Source organism: Vipera ursinii (genome assembly GCF_947247035.1).
Source record: "Vipera ursinii genome assembly, chromosome: 6".
NCBI classification, from domain to species: domain Eukaryota; kingdom Metazoa; phylum Chordata; class Lepidosauria; order Squamata; family Viperidae; genus Vipera; species Vipera ursinii.
Window position 1 is genome coordinate 79,087,036 of NC_139515.1, and position 22,033 is coordinate 79,109,068.

General features: G+C 43.3%; 1 protein-coding gene across 2 annotated transcripts; it reads right to left on the reverse strand.

Annotated features, from left to right (window-relative positions):
• Positions 1-2,819: 2,819 nt before the first annotated feature.
• On the reverse strand, positions 2,820-15,674 carry RERGL (RERG like). Of its 2 annotated transcripts, XM_083366794.1 has the most exons (5): positions 15,426-15,674; positions 8,792-8,848; positions 8,392-8,465; positions 6,808-6,956; positions 2,820-4,761 (listed from the first exon to the last, which is right to left on the reverse strand). In XM_083366794.1, the coding sequence occupies exons 1-5, from the start codon at positions 15,475-15,477 to the stop codon at positions 4,479-4,481; spliced, it is 615 nt and encodes a 204-aa protein (XP_083222920.1). In that variant the 5' UTR covers positions 15,478-15,674; the 3' UTR covers positions 2,820-4,478. The 2 variants fall into 2 exon arrangements, with proteins under 2 accessions (XP_083222920.1, XP_083222919.1); XM_083366793.1 differs by lacking the exon at positions 15,426-15,674 and having other exon boundaries at positions 8,792-9,101.
• Positions 15,675-22,033: the final 6,359 nt, after the last annotated feature.

The window sequence follows — 22,033 nt, forward strand, 5'->3', positions numbered from 1 at the left end:
GTGGGTAAGGAAATATTGGTAAAGAAAACATCCAAGCTCCGAGCGCACCGTGGACCCCACAAAATAGACATTGTAACACTGATAGTTTGTTCTTCTTTTTTGGATTAAATAGGAAGGTAAAAGTCAGCATTGACATTATTTGTTAGCAATGTCTTAAACAACATCTGCAATTCCACACATGGAACCATTGTTCGTATATTTTAGTCCACCCACTTCTTTGTCACTCTTCTATGCACTCTTTCCAGAGTTTCAACATCTTTTTTTTATATTGTGGTCTTTCAGTGTTATATAGTCAAATAACAAAACATCTTCATGTAAACAACCAAGCTGAAAGAGCATCAGGGACTCTACAACTCAGCTGTGAGCTACAGATATTCTCTTCCTAGGACTGCAAAGGAAATATCAGTACTAATAGAAGAGAGGCAGAATGTTTGGGAAAGGGTGTTGTAAAGCTCAGAAACTTTTTATTTGTTTGCTTGCTGGTTTGGGATGATTACTCTGACAGTTTTAGAATGGTCTTTGTTGAGTTATGAAGTTATAATCTGATAATGCCTGCTTTTTGGCTACTTCCCTGGGCACATCAATCGTTGGCTGCTTGCAGCTTTGCAGGCAATCAGCACCTGTCATGTCCTCTAGTTCTTGACCTTATGCATAAACTGTCCACCATCAAGCTGGATATCCATCTGCTGAAGAAAAAAAAAAGCAGAAATAGCCTCACTCCTCTTGTTGATATGTTGATATAATTGGGAAGCAGCTACTCTGCTTTCCTTTCTCCTCTTCTTAAAATTCATTTCTATTGACTAAATAGAAAGTACGAAGAATATCTTCTGATCTTAACAGCAATGGGAAAAGCAGTCCCTTGTTTGTTTGTTTAAGTAAATTTATACAGCCGCCCAACTCTCAGTGACTCTGGGTGGCTTACAAGGATAAAAACCCAACGTAAAAACAATAAAAAGCAAACTTCTTGCCAATGTTTCCCCACCGAACTAGGTAACACCATCATTGTTAGGTTCTGGACATACTTCTGGGTATATTTTCACTTCTGGATATACCTTTACACTGGGGTCATCCAGGACTATAAGCCATGGGTTGTTTTTATCAGGTCTGAACAGTGACAACGGTCTGGTTGGACAACCAGAAATGTTGTAGGGTTTCCTGCTTGAGCAGGGAGTTGGACTAGAACATAGCTGAGCATAGCTGGCTCAGGGATTCTGGGAGTTGAAGTCCACAAGTCATAAAAGAGCCAAGGTTGCCTACCCCTGGACTAGAATAAGGGTGTCAAATTGGCAGCCCGCAGGCCAGATGCATCATGCCAGAACTGCGCCCATCTCATTGCTGGCAATGGAAAAAAAGTCACGATACGTCACAACACATCATGTGACGTTGCAAGTTCAACACCCCTGGACTAGAAGACCTCCAAGGTCCCTTCCATCTCTGTTATTCTGTTAATCCCACAACCCCTTGGCAACCACAATTGAATGTGCCATTTTATGGGCTCTGTCCACTCTGTGGGGTCCCCCGGCCTGTTGACAAGCCCTTTGAAAGAGTGTCAGAGTGGGGGCCAATCCTATCTCCGTGGTGATGATGTTTCACAGGGAGGGAGCCACTGTGGAGAAGGCCCTTCTTCTTGGTCCCATTAGATGGACTTTCATAGGAGAGAGGACCTATAGCGTTCCCTGCGTCTCCACTCTTGTGGGTCAGATAGATGTGATCAGGAAAAGATGGTCCCTCAAAATAACCTGGTCCTAAGCCTTGTAGGGCTTTGAAGGTGACATATTGGGGCATGAACTAGCAGAACAAGTGCAAGTTCAACAAAATCAGCAAGATGGTGGCTTTGTATTGCAGTCAAAACAATGCTCCTTTTTTGTACATCTTGAAATATCGCATGCATATACAAAAAGGCCAGGGCTTAAGTCATAACACTACTGTTGGCAACTTGCTGATTCTGGTCACCGTCACCTTTCTATGGGCATCTATGGATCTGCCCTATTTTATACCAATTGCAACTTCTAGACATTTTCCAAGGGTGGACTTCTACTGTCTATGTTACAGCCATCAAGAGAAGATCGAACCAAATGATTGCCAAATTGCAAAATTCCTAGACCAGCTCAGGAAAGATCACAGCTGCTACACAGCTGATGCAAAAGACCTGTTCATCATAACATCTATCAGCAAATCTAGAGACGTGACATGTTAAAAGACATGAAACATTCTTTTTTGAAATTTAAAATAAGGAAATAGTTTTATTCTGTTTCCTGGGACACGTATAAGTCTGTCAATGCTGAGTGAATAGAATGGCTCCCAATGCATATTGCTGTTTTATGCAGGGAAGGCAGCATAATAACATCATGAACTGTGAATCGCCATCAGCTGCTGATGAAAATGTTTTCTTTGGTTTGACATCTCGTCCCACCAGCAGACATAAAATTGTCAGCAGCGGTTGTATGTTGTTAAGCAGTGAGAAACAGGGGTAGGCAACCTCGACTCTTTTATGACTTATGGACTTCAACTCCCAGAATTCCTGAGTTAGCTATGCTGGCTCAGGAATTCTGGGAGTTGAAGTCCACAAGTCATCAGGCCTGGACTGAAGGGGTTTTAGCTTTTTATATATTGTTTTAATTGTTGGGCTTAATTAATTAAATTTATTTTAATTTTATATTATCTTTATATTGTATTTTATGCTGCCCTGTAAACCGCCCAGAGTCCTTTGGGAATAGGGCGGTATAAAAATCTAATAAAATAAATAATAATAATAATAATAAAAGAGCCGAGGTTGCCTACCCCTGGGACTCTAGGGGTTAAAGTCACAAAAGCTCGAAACTGGGGGACTGTGAATTTTACTTTTGCTTAGACAAGAAGCCGGTTGGGTGACTTTGGACCGTTCTCAATTCTTGGAAGAAGACCATAGCAACAGTAGCCTGCTAAGGGTGGGCGTGTTGGGAGTGATGCCTCTTAGATCAGTCAAGTACACTATGTTGACTTTTTGTGTTTTTTTTTTATTTGCTTGAATTTCTGTGTCAAACCTCTTGTTAATTCCTGCCTTGGAAACCGGCTGCCTTAAATTGCTTTGATCTCTGCATCAGCCTGGGCTTACTCAACCGAAAGCAATAACTCCAAAACCCATAATAAGAAATCAGTAACTCTTAAAAGAGGCCTCCCTTGACTGGTTTCACTGTAGGGGAAAAAAAAAACCTGTGTAAGAGAGAAGATGAACCAAAAATATACTTTGCCAGTTCGTGCTGAAGCTGCCCCCCTCCCACTTTCTCGAACGACATAAATTGGAATGCTGCCATCTCAAAGGGCCGAGTTATTTGCATTATTTATTTATTAAATTAATAAGCTGCCCAACTCACTATCAAGCGATGCTGCTGGCTGGGCAGCTGTTGAGACTTGCATATTTTGGAGAGCGAAAGAATGTTCACGTTTCCAAATGCATTTTCACATCCTCCTGTTCATGTTACCCATAAGCAAGAGAAACAGCGAGAGGTGGAGATCAAATTTTCCACAAGCTTATTCAGCAATATGCTTACATTCTGTCCCCCCCAGTTTACCTAAAAAGCCATTAGCCTCTCAGTGGTTTTACAATATTTAGTGTAAGGCTGGCCTTAGCAAGAAGCCGCTGACTACACTTAAGTGGTAAAGAGGCACTAAAATATATTAGAAGGAAAAGCTGATCACGTGAGGCTGTCACATGATTGTAGCCAAAAGCTGGAAAAACGAATTAGCTGATACGACTTCAGTCAGGTTTTAATCTCTTCCTAAGCCTGTGCCAAGCTATCTAAGGAAAAGAACTGTAGCCAGGAAATCACCTGCTTAAATTGATAGGAATTTAATATCACTTCTGGAAAAGATGCTAATAGTTCAATATTTTCTTTCCTTCCTGCTTTCTGCTGTTTTTGGTAATCCTTTCCCAGTTGTAAATTTTGGCCTACCTTCCTTTCTCCCAGACCAAAGAGTGTTGTTGTTGTTGTTGAAATCAATACCATAATTTAGACCAATGTTTTTAAGATAGGTGGACTTCAAGTCCCAGAATACCCCAGGCAGCATTGGAATGCTGGCTGGGGCATTCTGGGAGTTGAAGTCCACCTGTCTTAAAAATGGCTAAGCATGGGAAACACTGATGTAGGCGCTGTACTACATAGTTTTCCTGGCCTTATACATATTGCCTGCCTGGATCCGTTTAAGATTATTAGCGATTAACTTACAACTCACTCCTTTAATAACCATAGACAGAGCTTTAGTATGCTCTAAAGTCAACCTGCTCCTTGCAAAACTACTATATTCCCAAAGGAGTTATCGAAAGGCTAGATTTAAGCAATGATTTTGCCATGCCAGGTGGGAATATGCCAGTCATTTCTATGGCTTCCATGTGTGACATGCTAAGGTCTTCACATGGACTAGATCCTTTGTGCATGTGTGTGCATATGTGTGAGAGAGACCGTGTCATGGCTCCCTGCCCCTTTCTGGTGGACCTCTCACTAAACAGACTTTCTCCTCTTTCCAAACATGTTATTAATCAGTTTGGCCATGGATTTTGAGCCGCTGGGGCGTCTCTTCTCCTTCCCCTTGGGATGAGTCGGGAGGGTTCTCAAAGCTTGGATGAACATCATTCCCACTTCCTGGCATTGTTCCGCAGCTGACAGTTCACAAAACTGGCATCTGTAATCCAAGGCCAACTTCTGTCCTTCATCCCAACCAACTTCTCGTATGTGGCACAAATCCTGTTTGTTCCCAACCAGAACCACGGTGCACTCTGAGGCTCTGGAAAAACAACGTGGGACAAAAGGAAAATTATAAACAAGGAACTTTCTTCTGCTCAGCTCGTGTTTACACCAGTTGCTTCTGTTATTTTTTTTTAAATGTTAGATCATGTGTAAATTGTACAAGATGCAATATATTTTTATGTAGTTAAATCATGTATATTAAAACTTTATCTTATACAGGTATTTCTCAACGTACGGCCAGTTGCTTAGCAACTGTTGAAAGTTCCAACGGCCCCTACCAGGTACTTATAATCCCTATCATCACATAACACCACTTCAGATGCTCAGCAACTCAGCCACAGGTATGGCTGTTTGCAGTGTCCCGTGGTTGTGCAATTGTACTTTATGATTGTTTTGCCAAAAACTGTTATTTACTTCCAGTTTTCAGCAGAACCACAGCTATAGCGAGTCACTGGTCCCCTTAACAACTGCACCGTTTTACAACTGTGATGGGCAGGCTCCATTTTATGGCCATAACTTGAGAACTGTCTGTACAATTCAACCTTGAGCATCGAAACAGTAAATATATATATAAAAAGATACAAATTCAAATCTCACAAAATCAAGGGCCATCACCCTCTAATCAAGGTATCATAGCAACTCCCACCAACTGCACACGTACTGGGCTCATCCCACATCCCAGTCCAGAGCAGAAAGAAACAGCCAGGTCTAGCTGTCAGCAGATGGATAGAGATGAGAGAGAGATGAGAGAAGAGATAGATAGATAGATGATAGATAGATAGATATAGATGATAGATAGATAGATAGATAGATAGATAGATAGATAGATAGATAGATAGATAGATATAGATAGATGAGAGAGAGAGAGAGAGAGAGATGATAGATAGACAGATAGAGATGATTGATAGATGATAGATGATATATAGAGAGATGATTGATAGATGATTTATATAGATGATAGATGATTGATAGTTGATAGATAGATAGATATAGATGAGAGAGAGAGAGAGAGAGAGAGAGGGAGGGAGGGAGGGAGGGAGGGAGAGAGAGAGAGAGAGAGAGAATAGAGGGCAAATGGAGTAGAAGCTTCCCAAATCTCAAAAGGGAGGCTGTTCCATAGGGCAGATACCACTAAGACACAAGTGCTGGATCCTCCCAGATGAAATTGTTTGATAGAAGGGAGTGTGTGTTTGTATACTGATGCACCAGTTGAGCTCATCTATGTAATTTATACATCCCCCTCTTTTTAAAGAAAATGTTTTCCATTTATGTCATATTCAGTATGTAATGCCTAAGTTAAAAATCAACCAAGAATAAGGTGTCTTTTCTATAGGACCAGCCTATATTTTTAACACAGTGGAATTGCTGTGATTTCAAAAGAACCATTTGGGGAACAGTTTTAGCAAAATTCTAAAATTTCTATTGGAATCCCAATTGATCCCTAGAGTTTTTTGTTTGCTTTTTAAGCAAGGAGGGTGAAATAGGAGCAACAGCTGGCCATTTTCTCTACAAACACAAACTTTTCACGTGGACTATCGATGGTGACAGATTCACACATATGAAGACAAAGGTTGTGAAAAATAGCCAGTCATTGGAGAGTTGCTTTTATTGGATGGGGATCATCCTTCACACTAGCCATTTCTTTCCCTCACTGCAATTAAAAAGCGGAGATTGAATTTCAGCCGGCTGATAGTTATAAATGTCACCCAGTTCAATAAAACTCACTCTGAGGTACAGTAGCTTGATCCAGCACCATAGATAAGCTGACCCTAATAAACTGATTTTAAAACTATGCACAATTCCTATTTGGTACGTCTGTGAGTAAGAGGATTGGCTGAGTCAAACTAGGTAGATCCACTGCAATCAATTGGACTCATCACTCCTGGCTTTTATTGGGTCTTCACTTAAAGCAGGGGTGGGTTACCCCTGCCTTAAGTGAAGCAGGAGTTGAAGTCCACAAGTCATAAAAGGGCCATGGTTCCCCACCCCTGAGGTAAAGAGATCAAGTCTGAATCTAGGCCCATTTCGCTTACGCTCCACACAAATTTTCAATTTTCCTAGTCACAGTCACTAGCTAACTTGCCTTTTGCAAGTTCCGGCATGACATTCACGGATCCGGTAAAGCAATGCTTTTGCGAAAGCAAATGAAGTTCGGTCACTGATGTCATAGACCACAACAAATCCATCTGCCCACTGGAGTTCATCTGTAAGCAACAACTTTCCTGGTTGAGGCTGGAAGGCAAAACGACAAGCAGTTTGTACTGTGCTTTCGGCTGGAGAAGACCACTGGTGGGATTCAAATATGTGAACAACCAGTTCTCTGTCTGGATGCCGCTTCTGGAAGTCCATTCTGGGCCTGGGCAACAAAAAATTAGCTACCGGTACTGGTGTGAACTGGCTGAATCCCACCACTGGAAAAGACACTGTTTCAGCCTAATTGAAACAAAACTGATTACCCGCCATCATGTTGGTGTCAACTCTTAAGATTTTTCTCCTGGAGGATCTGTCTCTATCCCAACCTTTGGGGTCTCCCAAAGATGCACTCATTCCCAATACAATTATGTTGGAACTTTTTTTTTCTTCAGATGAGAAGTTTTATTCCATGCTTTTTATAAAGCAGTTAGTATGCATGGCTTTTTTTGGGTTTCCTGGTTCTATTTGTTTTATTCCCCACCAGGACCAATAGATTAAAATAGATTTACACTGAGAGATGGTAAGTAGACCAAAATTATTTAGAAAACCAACTAAGTGAAGAGCCCCAATCAACTGTAATCAAATTCTCCAGCTGGCATTCTCTGAAAGCGAAGAAAATCCACTTTGGTAGAAGCACAATGCGATCTGTGCATGAACTGAATTACACAATCTGTATCTGTTTTTGTTGTTGTTGTTTTTAAAAAATGCAATTTATGTGAATTCTCTGCCTTGCTAAATCAAACTATCATTCCAGATACGGTCATATGAGAGTCAAAAACATCTTAAAGGCACTTTGAAGTATAGCTCATCTCAGGAGCAGGCCTTATTCTTTTATAACCCAATAAAAACAATTCATCATCTCTGGTTGTTTGGTAAGTGTCTAACTTCTCAGAAACCTGTCTGCCAGTCAGTTCTAGTCCTGCTTTAGGCATGAAAGCCGGCGAGATGACAATGGGCCAATCACCAGGAGACAGTGAGTTCTAGTCCCTTCCTAGGCACAAAAGCCAGTTGGAAAACTTTGGGCCAATCACCAGGAGACAGTGAGTTCTCTAGTCCCTTCCTAGGCACAAAAGCCAGTTGGAAAACTTTGGGCCAATCACCAGGAGACAGTGAGTTCTAGTCCCTTCCTAGGCACAAAAGCCAGTTGGAAAACTTTGCGCCATTCACCCAGGAGACAGTGAGTTCTAGTCCCACCTTAGGGCATGAAGGCCATCTGGATGACTTTGCAGCAATCGCCAGGAGAATGTGAGTTCTAGTCCAGCCTTAGGCATGAAAGTCAGCTGAGTGACTTTGAGCCAATCACAATGAGGCTGTCAGTTCTAATCCTGCCTTAGGCACGAAAGCTGGCTGGATGTCTTTGGGCCAGTCACTTTTTCTCAGCCCAGCCCACCACACCCACCGGGTTCGTAGGGAAAAGAGAAGGAGGAAGGTGTATTTACTATGTGTGTGTTCACTGTACAGTTTTCCAACTTACTTGGGAACAAGGATCATATATTTCCAGGTTAATTTGCTTTCCATCCAGACACAAATGTTTTGTATAAATGCATTCTGTGAGGGGGGAAAAAGAGAAATAAACAGGGCTGGCTAGAAAAACCATCTTTTATACCTCCCCAAAACAATACAACAAAGATGAATCAATCCATTGCTACCTCTTCCCTGTCTCAATCTTATACTTAGCCAGGAAATGATGTTAGTTTTCAGGTTTAAAAGAAAGCCGTAGAATTTGTATTTTTCCTTAAAGCACAGAGCTCAGAACATTTACTATATCTCCTGCTTCCTCATTTTATAAAATCCCTTCCTTTACCACCACTAACATCTGAATCATTTGAGTATAAATAAAATGCAAGGAAGATTCAAAGTTAGTGGAAACTTACCAGAATCAGAGGCATATTCCCCAATGAAACGCTTTGTTAGAAAGCGCACCGTAAGAGCTGCAAAAGACAAAGTGAAGGAGTCATGTGAGTGATGCTTTGGATTCATGATTTTCCAAAGAAAATATCTCTGGATTTTAGCAATTTCTTTTTTCTCTTTTTCTTTTTTTTTTTTGCATTCAGGCATATCCAGCTAATAACTGGACTGTGAGTCAAGCTACAAGCCTATATATAGCAGACAACGTACACAGTACTTTCTACCGCTACTTTGCGTCAGCTCTGAAAATTGTATATTTGTTCTAGTTTCCCAATTTAATTGGCCAATAATGCAATATTTAGGTCCCAAGATGTAAACCAGAAATCAACTGCTGGCGCCAGAGATGGAGAAATGAAGAGAGTCTCAAATGTTAAGGTGTATTTATGTGACTGTGATAATTCCTACCTTGTGGGCGAATTTCTAAATAGAATTTCTAAATATTTCTAAATAGTCAAGGTGCTGGTGATGACCTATAAAGCCCTAAATGACATGGGTCCGGATTATCTCAGGGAGCACCTGCTGCCAGCATCAGCCTCCCAGCATCCTGTGCGCTCCCACAGGGAGGGCCTCCTTAGGGTTCCGCCGGTTAGGGAATGCTGGCGGGTTATTCCCAGGGGAAGGGCATTCTCTGTGGGCGCGCCTGCCCTATGGAATGAACTGCCAGTAGAACTTTGGACTGCCCCAGACCTTCGCTCGTTTCACCGGGACCTTAAAACTTGGTTGTTTGATCTTGCTGGCCTGGACTGAGGGGGTTAATTTTAATTTTAATTTTAATTTTAATTTTAATTTTAATTATTTTAATTTTAATTTTAATTAATTTTAATTTTAATTTTAATTTTAATTAATTATGGGCTAGTCTTATTTAATTCTATTTTAAAGTGTACTTATTTGTATTGTTTTAACTCGCCCTGTAAACCGCCCTGAGTCCTTCGGGAATAGGGCGGTATATAAAATCAATTAAATAAATAAATAAATGAATAGATAGATGATAGATAGATAGATAGATAGATAGATAGATAGATAGATAGATAGATAGATAGATAGATAGATAGACTGCCATTGGTATCCCCATATCAAAATAACCTACCTTATGTGCGGCCAGAATTTGAAAATTACATTTGACACAGCACAGTACCTGAGCAAAATGGTACGGCTGAGATAGGCATAAGTGAGACTGATTGGGGTAGATTGTTGGGGTGATAGTGAAATATAACCCTAACCAATTCCATTTTAATTTTTTTTTACTGCATTTTAATATAACCTGTGTTTGGAACTCTGCACCTTGATATGGCCCATGGGCTAATCAATCAATCAATCAATTAATTAAATAGACTACCATACAGGAGCAGCGCCTGGCTTCAGACACTGTATTCAGCTATTATTTTACGAGATTGATTCAAGCATATTAAGGCTGCCCAAACTGGACTGCAATAATATGCATAATCACTAGATGGCAGCAAAGGGACACAGAAAAATTGTAAGGTAAAGGTAAAGGTTCTCCCGCACATACGTACTAGTCGTTTCCGACTCTAGGGGCCGGTGCTCATCTCCATTTCAAAGCCGAAGAGCCAGCGCTTGTCCAAGGACGTCTCCGTGGTCATGTGGCCGGCATGACTAGACGCCAAAGGTGCACGGAACGCTGTTACCTTCCCACTGTAGTGGTCCCTATTTTTCTACTTGCATTTTTACGTGCTTTCGAACTGCTAGGTTGGCAGAAGCTGGGACAAGTAACAGGCGCTCACTCTGTTACACGGCACTCGGGATTCGACCCGCCAAACTGCCGACCTTCTGATCGACAAACTCAGCGTCCATATAGCCAAGTAACAATCAAAGATAACAGCTAACTCAAGTTTTGAAGGCATGGGGTTTTTTGGCAGATAAGGTCACAAGACTGGGCACAAATCTTTAAAGAACTACATAGCTTAGCAACAGACGTTCTGTCCCATTTGTGGTTGTAAGTTGAGGACTACCTTGTACTGTGGAAGGCAAAAGTCTTCCATACTATCTATTGCAGGGGTCTTCAAACTTGGCAACTTTAAGACTTGTGGACTTCAACTCTCAGAATTCCTCAGCCAGCCAGGGTTGGCTGAGGAATTCTGGGAGTTGAAGTCCACAAGTCTTAAAGTTGCCAAGTTTGAAGACCCCTGATCTATTGGAAGCTGTTCTTCAACCCCTATTGTGAGGGGCAAATGTGATGCTGCTACCACACCAACTAGAAGGGAAACGCATTTCAAATGGCAGAAGCAGAAATGGCAATTACTCCATGTTCACACAGTCCAATATGCTATAGGACAGCCACTGATAGTGGTTAAGAAAAAGCATCTGCACAGCCGTATTAACGACCCTGCGTGATCAAACAGGTTGTGTGAAGATGGCTATTGAAGTCCCATTGCTAACTTAATTTTGCATAGAAACAACTGGGAAGAAGGATGGAAAAGCAGAAAAAGATAGCTATCTGGAATTATATATTTTTTTCCATTATTGGAAATGCCCAGTTGAACATCTGCTTTTTGAGATTCTCTCTCTCTCTCTCTCTCTCTCTCTCTTGCTTATCTTCCATGATGCAAGAACACCTAGGCAATCTTTCACCTGGATCAGATTTCAGATAAGATTGTTGCATCATGTATCTTCAAGTTATGCCTTGGGCTTATACTGTACAAACTACACTAGACTAGAATTGCATTTCATCCAAAATTAGAACTTTAGTGGTAAAACCTAAAATTAGAAGGAAGGCTGTTACAGGGTTTATGTTTCGCTCTAAGCCATAATTTATTCTAACCATTATCAAACAGACCATCAAGGTTCACTGCACATGGATTATGACATAAACCAGGTTGCACAAAACACATTGGCTTGTTCATATATTTTGCTAAGTCCAAGACTCATCATTCTGGTTTAGCATGAGTGTGAATCCCAATGGATTTATACATTTAGAATTAAATCCTAAGAATGATCCTGGATTTTAACCACATTTTGTTAAATAACTAATAATAATCTCATTCACTTATCACAACATAATCTATAGCTACGTACATTGTGATAAACCAAACAGTATACACAATTGGGACAGAATAATAATAATAATAATAATAATAATAATAATAATAATAATAATAATAATAATAATAATAAAGTTGGAAGGGACCTTGGAGGTCATCTGGTCCAACCCCCTGCTCAGGCGGGAAACCCTATACCAGGGGTGTCAAACTCCCGGCCTGTAGGCTGGATGCGTCATCTGGAAGCCACACCCACCCCATTGCCGGCAATGGCAAAACTGTCCCAATACGTAGTGTGATGTCACATGACGTCGAGAGTTTGACACGTCTGCCCTATACCATTTCAGGCAAATGGCTGTCCAGTCTCTTTTTTTTCTATCACCATAACTTAGAATGTGATCTTTAATAAGATATTCTCAACCTATACTTACCATGGCAAAAAGTAGTTTTGCACCAGATTTGTTGATGGAAATTTAAATCACTGATTCTAAACTATATTTTATTGCTTCTATCAGTAGATTAGTGGAATTATGGACTGGGAGAATCGAAATACCAAGACTATTACTACAAGTCATTTATTTTCCAATAAAACTTCAACTTAAGAGACCATTTCAGAGAAAGGAATAGCTGTTAAATCAAATGTCTGTTAAATCCAAATGTATATAGAATATAGAATAATAGAGTTGGAAGGGACCTTGGAGGTCATCCAGTCCATCCCCCTGCTCAGGCAGGAAACCCTACACCATTTCAGACAAATGATTGTCCAATCTCTTCTTTAAAAAGTGTTGGAGCCTTCACAACTTCTGGAGGCAGGTTGTTCCACTGATTAATTGTTCTAACTGTCAGGAAATTTCTCCTTAGTTCTAGATTGCTTCTCTCCTTGATTAGTTTCCATCCGTTGCTTCTTGTCCTGCCTTCAGGTGCTTTGGAGAATAAATTGACTTCCTCTTCTTTGGGGCAGCCCCTGAGATATTGGAACACTGCTATCATGTCACCCCTCACCCTTCTCTTCATTAAACTAGACATACCCAATTCCAGCAACCGTTCCCTATATGTTTTAGCCTCCAGTGCCCTGATCATCTTTGTTGCTCTTCTCTGCACTCTTTCTAGAGTGTCAACATCTTTCTAGAGTGTCAACATCAATATCATTTGATACATTTTTACCATTTGCAAAAATTACATCAATTACATCAACTGGGCACATCATATACTTTGGAATATCATACAAGTGAATAATAGGCTGAAATATATAATTTTGCTCGTTAAGGTTGAAGAAACTACAGTAGAAAAACCAGAAGGCAATAGATAAGCAGGCTGGAAAAGAGCAAAGAGATTGGTGATACAGCTCACAACTCTTCAAGGACAAACAAGTCAAACAGGTAACTTTTATGCAGTTATCTCTAGTCAAACTTTGCAGTGGCATCTAACTAAATAAGATATTAAAGAATTGTGAAAAGGAGAGGAGGCCCTACAGAAATGTTGAGAATCATATGTATTAAGGTACTTATTCCTAGAACATTTTTCATGAATTACCCCTCAATTTGGAGGATTTTTAAAAAAATATATAAAGTGGGATTCCATTCTAATTTAATAAACTGAACAATTTGCAGCTCAAAAAAGTCATATATATTTTTTTAAAAAATGATATAAGCTTATTATCAAAATATCTTTTCTGCATCAACTGAATGTATTTCAAAGGTTGGAAAATAAATTTGCAACAGGTAATCAGTGGCTGAGAGCCAGTTAGGTGGCAAAGTTAAGGGGTCAGACACACGAAGTAGTAGTACCACTTTACAAAGCCCTAGTAAGACCACACCTGGAATACTGCAGCCAATTTTGGCCACCATATCACAAAAAAGATGTTGAGAGTTTTGAAAAAAATCAGAGAAGAAAAACTAAGGTGATCAAAGACCTGGAGACTAAAACATACGAAGAACGGCTGCGGGACTTGGGTTTGGCTAGTATAAAGAAAAGAAGAAATAGGAGAGACATGATAGAAGTATTCCAATATTTGAGGGGCTGCCATCAAGAGGAGGGGGTCACGTTATTCACCAAAGCACCAGAGGGCAGGACAAGAAACAAGGGTTGGAAACTGATCAAACAGAGAAGTAACCTGGAATTAAGGAGAAACTTCCTGACAGTGAGGACAATCAACCAGTGGAACACCTTGCCCCCAGAAATCGTGGCCGCCCCATCACTGGAGATTTTAAAGAAAGGACTGGACATTCACCTGTCTGAGATGGTGTAGGTTCTGCTTAAGTGAGGGGCTGGACTAGAAGACCTCCAAGGTCCCTTCCAGGTCTATTCTACCGTATATAGTTCCACCTTGGGCATGAAACCAGCTGAGTGATCTTGAACCAGTTACTCTCTCTCAGCCCTAGGAAGGAGGCAATGGCAAACCACTTCTGAAAAAAACTTGCCAAGAAAACCGCAGGGACTTGTCCAGGCAGTCTCTGAGAATTAGACACCACTGAATGAAAAAAAAATATATAAAAGAAGTGTAATAGCAAACAGCAGCAAGACATTTGGCAAACTTTGGGATGGCTTGTTGCCATCAAGTGCCACTGGAATTGGTCAGCATGCAGTTGATTTGGGTGATCTCCAAATACATGCTCAACTGGTTAGTACTTGGATGGGAGACCACTAGGAAACCATAGGCATGGGGAGTGAGAAAATCCACTCCAAAATAAGGTTGCTAAGAAAAGCCTCCATGCAGACATCAGGAATAAGTGCTACTCTATCTGGGCTGCTACATCAGGTCCAGCCAACCAGAGAATTTCAGTGAGGGTCTTCCTCTGCCATCTAGTGGTCATGAGGATTTTTGCAGGAGTGGAGAGGAGCTCAACTCAAAGCAGACTAAAGAGTTTGCCACATAGAAGGGGGGCGGGGGGGGGCAGCCTATTCTCCAAAGCACCTGAAGGCACGAGGAGAAGCAATGGATGGAAGCTAATCAAGGAGAGAGGCAACCCAAAACTGAAGAGAAATTTCCTAATAGTTAGAACATTTAATCAGAGGAACCACCTGCCACCAGGGCTTTTTTTGTCATAGAACGCTCAGAACGGAGTTCCGGCACCTTTTTTGGATGGAACCTTGTAGGGTAGGCAAGGCGGGTTGTATGACAAGTGTGAGTTCCGGCACCTTTTTCTTTTACAAAAAAAAAGCACTGCCTGCCACCAGAAGTTGTGAATGCTCCAACCCTGGAGGTTTTTAAGAAGAGATTGGACAACCATTTTGTTTAAAATCGTGTAAGGCAGGGGTAGGCAACCTTGGCTCTTTTACGACTCGTGGACTTCAACTCCCAGAGTTGAAGTCCCCCCCCCACCCCCGAGTCATAAAAGAGCCAAGGTTGCCTAACCCCTGGTGTAGGGTTTCCTACCTGAGCAGGGGGTCCGACCAGAAGTCCTCCAAGGTCCCTTCCAGCTCCGTTATTTATTTATTTATTTATTTTTTTCACCAGTTCCTCACGTTCAGAATTGTGCTCAGAGCGTGTGAACCCGCGATCGCGCGTCTACCTGCGAGCGTACCGATTCCCTTCGGAAGCCAGCCAGCCAACCCGCCCGCCAGAAGCGCCAGGCCGAAAGCCCCCTGCTTTTAACGCCCTTACCGGATTTGCCCGTCCCTTCGCTGCCCAGCATGGCCACCCGCACGCCATTCATGCCCGGCGCCACTTCGAGCGCCAAAGTCAGCCGAAGTCGCAACTTCTCCGCCGGGCGGGCGAGCAGGCAGGCAGGCAGGCAGACCCGGGACACGGAGATGCTACAGCAGCGGAGACCCTGCTTGCATTGGTCTGCTGCTTCTCTTTTGCCCCCTCCGATGCCCGGGAAGCAACTCGGCTTGCCCGCTGCACCGTCCCACGGCTTATATAACCTCTCGGGCTGCGGACGTCCGGGAGGGCGGAGGGAGGGGAGCGTTTGAACGGAGTTTCAAGACCCGCCCTCGCCCCCCTCCTGCCTGCCCGCTTCTTTCCCAGCCCGTGGATGAAGCCGGAATGAAACCGGTCGTCAGAATGGGTCATCTTTTTTTTCTTCTTCTTCTTCTTCTTTCTGGTTCCGCGCCACGATGCTTGGGCTTTGCGGGTTCCGCCACCCCACCCCACCCCACCTCCCCCTTATCCCACGATGTGAGTGGAGGGAGAATGAAGAAGCGAAATTGGCTCGTCGTTTGGCCAGCTTCCCGTTCTTTGTACACGGGCCTCTTAACACGGCTTTGGGTTCTTTTTCCCCACGGTGGCTGGGTTCGCACGAGACGTTTGAGCGGGTCAGTTGTTATAAAACCCTGCCGCTGCATTTCGACCAGGCTTGATGAACGCTAACGGTGGTTAGATGGGGTGGGTAGTTAAACCCACACCCAGAAAACGGGTTAATATTATAACCAAGTTAAGGGCGCTATGCAAGCCTAGCCGATCAAAAGTTTGCTAACTTGCTATTAACAAGATTCCTGGCAGGAAACTAGCCACGCTGGATTTTCAGACAGACATTCCGTGGAGTGCAGTGGGATTTTATTCCCATGACAGTGTAATTAGTTTGTAAAGTGAATGGATCCTCCAAGTCCAGGAGCAGCGTACCAGTTTTTCCCAGCCTAAATCTCTCTAGCTGCAATTGTGCTACAAAGATCTACAGGTCGTCCTTGACTGACAACCGCAGCTGAGCCCAAAATTTCTGTTGTTTGAGTGAGACCTTTGTTAAGTGAGTTTTGCCCCATTTGACAACCCTTTTTGTGCCACAGTTCTTAAGAGAATCACCGCAATTCTTAAGTTAGTCACACAGTTGCTAAGTGAATTTGGCTTTGCTTACAAGAAGGTCCTAAAAGGTAATCCCGTGACCCCGGGACACTGCGACGGTCATAAATATGAGTCAGTTGCCAAGTGTCCAAATTTTGATCTCGTGAACGTGGGGATGCTGCAGAAATCAGCATAGTGTGAAAAATGGTCAAAAGTCACTTCTTCCAGTGCGGTTGTAATTTTGGAAGGTCACTAAATGAATTGTTGTAAGTGGAGGATTACCTGTAATCAAATTTGGAGGGGAAATTCAGTTCTGCCACAGGGGCTGTTCCAAAGTAGGAGAGGAAGAAGTCAGTGGCTTCTTCACCAAATAAAACTTCTCTGTTCATGACGCAGACTACTTAATCCCAATTACCAGAAGGGGATGATGGGAAGGATCTATTGCATTCCATTTATGGAAACAAATACTCCGCAGGGACAATTGTTCAGTTTGGCCACAGGATTTGATCAACTTTTTGTCTGATCACGCCCAGATCTTTTCATGATCTAAACCTGGAGCTTCGTTCCCAGACTATTTCCCCAATTTGTAACAATCCAGTAGCCCTTGGATGCTCTGGGTAGGTCCTGGGGTGGGGTGGGGGAAGCATTTTAATCCTAAATTCCCACTCAGGAACTGACATGATGGAATAGATGAAAATATGGTACGTCTGTCTGTTGTGAGCGGTCAGACTTATTTTTAGGACTGGAATGCAAGCTTTCTGCTTTAGCTCCTGTGTTTATATCAAAACAGGCCTTAAACTGCCTGCCATATAATTTTAGCCCTTTGCATTAGCAAACGAAACTCGGTTGATTCTCACCGCAAAGGGAAACATTTAATAAACTCAGAAAACAGGATAGTGGAGCTTTGAAGATTACTGCACTGAAAGTCTGGTTATTTTAATATTCCATCTTTGTTTCTTTTTTTTAAAGGAAGCCCATAGCATTATGTTAAAATTTATGTGGTTATTTACTGTAACTTAAGAACACACATTAGGTAGTGTTCTTCTTCACTGACAAAAAAGTTAGCCTTTGACACCAAAAATTGGCTGTTTTAGGCTCTTTAATTTGCCATGGGAAAATAACTAATCCGTGAGTGATTCTTGCTTAATACCATTTTTTTCATTTCAGGGACACTGTTTCTCCACTCTGAGGTGGAATTACAATTAAAAGTGTGGAACATAGTCCCTTTAGCAGTTCTGTAATGTTAATGTACATTTAATTCAGAAGCGGTCTTCCTATTTCTGCCTTTCTACCATGTAATTAAGAATTATTCTTTATCCCCCCCCTTCTTTGATTAAAATATTTAATTGAGATTCTCATTTGCTTTCTTTAATTAGTCATTTCCTGGTACTTTTTCTGGTCATTAGCTGCCTTTTAATTAGTTGACAAGAAGTAATGACAAGCAGAAATAACTAATTCTAAGGCCAGAAGCGCGGCGTGGGGGGGGGGGGGAAACCAGCAGCATTTTTGATCATTCATTTGGAACAGGTTAGTGCTGAAATTGTATTTAAGCACAAATTAGGTATTTTTTTTAAAAAAAACCAGACAATGTTGGTGATCTTGTCTGGTTTTTTATTAAAAACCAAATGAACAAAGGAATTTCTCACTGGAAGGAATGGCTAATACAGAAGCTAACTAGCTTTTGAAGCTGAAAATAAGTATGAAAAGTTAATGCTCTTTCTGGTTGAGTGTTGACATTTCACTTTGCTCAACTGTAATTTAAGAAAAGTCAGGTGTTCTTCCCAGTCATGTGTCCAAAATTTATGTGTGTGTTGTTGTTGTTTTTTTGTTGTTTTTTGGGGGGGTGTTTGGCAGAAAAAGGCATCTACTTCAGGTTTGAGGTAAAAAAAAATGCTCATTTGAGACAATGGATTCACTTTATGACCACATGAAAAAATATTGTAAAAGTCAGGGGCAGTCCCATGCTGACTCGTTTAACAACCAGCATGACTTAACCATAATCCCAGGCTCAATTACAGTCATAGGTTGAGGACTATCTACTGCAGGGGTGTCAAACTGCTGCCCCACGGGCCAGATGCATCACACAGAAGCCACACCCAACCCATTGCCAGCAATGGCAAAACTGTCCCGATACGTTGTGCGACGTAACATGATGTCGTGAGTTTGACATGTCTGATCTACTATATTTATCTCTTGATAAATCTTTGCACCAGTCTTCTTTTGAAGGGTGCTCTCTGGACTTGGTTGTTTTCTTGCAGACGTGTCATTTCCCAAACATTACCTCTTCCTTTGTATTTTGTATTTTGCACTTTGTATCTTTATAAAAGGGACGCGGTGGCTCTGGGTTAGGACGCTGAGTTTGTCGATCAGAAGATCGGCAGTTTGACGGGTCGAATCCTGAGTGCCGCTTAGCATAGTGAGCGCCTGTTACTCGTCCCAGCTTCTGCCAACCTAGCAGTTTGAAAGCACGTAAAAATGCAAGTAGAAAAATAGGGACCACTACGGTGGGAAGGTAACAGCGTTCTGTGCGCCTTTGGCGTCTAGTCATGCCGGCCACATGACCACGGAGATGTCCTCGGACAAACGCTGGCTCTTCGGCTTTGAAACGGAGATGAGCACCGGCCCCTAGAGTTGGAAACGACCAGTGGCGTAGCGTGGGGGGTGCAGGGGGGCCGGCCGCACCGGGCGCAACATCTGGGGGGGGCGCTCGACGGCGCCGGGATCCGGCAGGGCGGAGGCACCGGAGCCCCAGCCGGGAAGGGCCTGACGCCCCACGGCACGCCACACACACACACACACACACAAACACACAACCACACAGCGTGACTCCTCCTTCGGGCCGCTCCGACCGGAAACTCCATAGGCCACAAGTTGGAGGCGCTCTTCTTTGCCCGGCCTAGAAGGCTCCAGGGAGCCAGGCCCGGCTGGAGCTCCTTTAACTTTTGCCAGGCGGCCTCCGCTCCCCCGAGAGGGCATAATCCCTCTCGCCTTCGGGTTGGCTGAAGTTCCAGCTTGTTTCCCGCCTGCCCTCCCCGCCTTCTCTGCCGCCGCCGCCGGCAGCCGCAGTTGGCGCCTATTTACTCCCGCCGTTTGTAAGGATGGCTCCCGCCAGGAGGGCCAGAGGCTGGAATCCGCCTTCGCTCCAGTGCTGGACGGAAGCCTTCTCTCCCTCCTCCCCCCCTCAAAGGAGAAGGCGGCTGCTGAGCGTGCACAGAGCGCGGCCCTCCTGCAAGCCCGGGGCTCCGCTGTGGAGGCTCTCCCAAGGCGCTCCCGGGGTTGCCAAAGGCGGGGGTAGGCCCGGCGGGGCTTGAAAGAGGGTGGATTTCCCGCGGGGGGAGGATCGCTGCAGCGTCTCTCCGGGGGTCCCTGCTCTGGAACAAAAGCTGCGTCGGCATGTTGCCGATCCAACCATGCATCGGCGATCGGGACCGCCCCCCCTGACACACGTCGCCAGCAGCGAGAGTTTCCAGCCAGGCCGGCGAATCTTTGGGGTGAGGTGCCAAAGAGAAGGAGGCGGCTTGGCTTGGATAAGCAGCGTCTGGGCATAAAATAGGTCGGGCGCCGCAGCAAGTATGAATTCCTGGGGTTCAGCCTAAGCAGGCAAAGCTGCAGGGTGGGTTGGTTGGCTTTTCCGGCTTTGGAATAACCTTGGGAAGCTGAGGCATTGTAAGTTGGAAGTCATTGTTTGTCGCCTAACATGTTGGGTCAACCCCACGCCACATGCTAAGCCATAAACCGTGGTTGGTATCCAGGGTTTAGGACAAGATGGAGAAAACTAGCCAATTGTGGGATCATAAACCTTGATGAAGCCCATCATCGCTCCATGTGATGTATGCACTCAATCTACAAACGTAGTCCAAGCCTATTCACATCTGTTGTAAGGTCATTCTCTCGTGGGGTTTAACCTGACGTCCACTAAGAGTGGAACAAACATGCCCCATTAACCATTTTCAACGCCATGTCCTCTCTTTGTCTCATCCTAAATCACAGCTGAGGCACCTTAAAGTTGCCTTGTTTCAGTTTTAAACTAGCATTTTCCCTCTTCTCCAGAGACCCTTTTTTGTCTTGAACCTAACTCAGGGGTAGGCAACCTTGGCTCTTTTATGACTCATGGACTTCAACTCCCAGAATTCCTGAGCTAGTGGAAGAGACTCAAGTGCTAAAATCCACAGGTTAGGGGGCGCAAATTACTTGCCTTGCCCCGGGTGCTGACAACCCACGCTACGCCACTGGAAACGACTAGCACGCATGTGCGGGGGAACCTTTACCTTTATCTTTCTAAAAGCACGGTTTTACACATGGGCAGGAAAAACAAAAGTTTCAAGTACCAGGAGAAACCTGGTTCAAAAACAGTCACTGTGAGAGGGACTTTGGAGTCCCAGTGGATGATCACTTAAACATGAGTCAGCACTGTGCGGCAGCAGCCAAAAAAGCTAATATAATCCTTTGTTGTATAAACAGAGGCATAGAATCAAAATCACATGAAGTATTAGTACTGCTTTATAAAACTTTAGTAAGACTACACCTGCAAAAACTGCATCCAGTTTTGTTCACTACATAACAAAAAAGATGTTGAGACTTTGGAAAAAGTTCAAAGAAGAGCAACTAAGATGATTGAAGGCCTGGAGACTAAAACATATGCAGAACAGTTACAGGAACTGGTTATGCCCAGTCTAGAGAAAAAAAGGGCCAGCGGTGACATGATAGCAGTATTCTAGTATTTGAGGGGCTGCCACAAAGAAGAGGGGGATCAACTTATTTTCTGAAGCACCAGAGGGCAGGACAAGAAACAATGGATGGAAATTAATCAAGGAGAGATGCAACCTGGAATTAAGGAGAAACTTCCTAATAGTGAGAACAATTAACCAGTGGAACGGATTGCCTTCAGACGTTGTGGGTATTCTATCACTGGAGGTTTTTAAGAAGAGATTGGACAGACACTTGTATGAAATGGTATAGGGTCTCCTGCTTGAGCAGGGGGTTGGACTAGAACAGGGGTCCCCAACCCCTTTTCTGTGGGCCGGTACCGGGCCGCAAGATGCCAGCAATCAGTCCACACAAACTAGCAAAGCCCCATCCGTGGGATGCAGGCAGCACACAAAACTACACACTCTCCAGTCTGTGGAAAAACCTTTCTCCATGGAACCAGTCCCTGGTGTCCAAAAGGTTGGGGACTATTTGACTATTTGACTATTCTGACAAAAGAAAGTGCTTTCCTATCCAATGCACTCAGCAATGGACTGATGGGAAGAGGGGGACACTGAATTAAACCCCATTTTTTTCCCTTCTAGCTATCATTTGTGGTAGAAGAAGACACCGACAAGGAGTCTTGTCAATTTCACCTGATTTTTTTAAAAAAAGAAAAAAATCCCCATGAAGCTGTTTTAGAAAGACAGTTCACCCATCTACTAGGAAAAGATGCTTTCAAAGCTGGTAGGCAGCCTAGCTAAAATGACCAGTTAACTAGAGGCAAAGTTAACACCAGGCCAACT

Bases quoted from the DNA above. Each gene is read 5' to 3' on its own strand.
- RERGL (XM_083366793.1), bottom strand. From the start codon at position 8,975: ATGCCTGAATGCAAAAAAAAAAAAGAAAAAGAGAAAAAAGAAATTGCT. The intron at 8,466-8,791 runs GTAAGTTTCCAC...CCCCCCTCACAG, and splicing joins GGAATATGCCTCTGATTCTG to AATGCATTTATACAAAACAT. The intron at 6,957-8,391 runs GTAAGTTGGAAA...TTTGCCTTCCAG, and splicing joins TATATGATCCTTGTTCCCAA to CCTCAACCAGGAAAGTTGTT.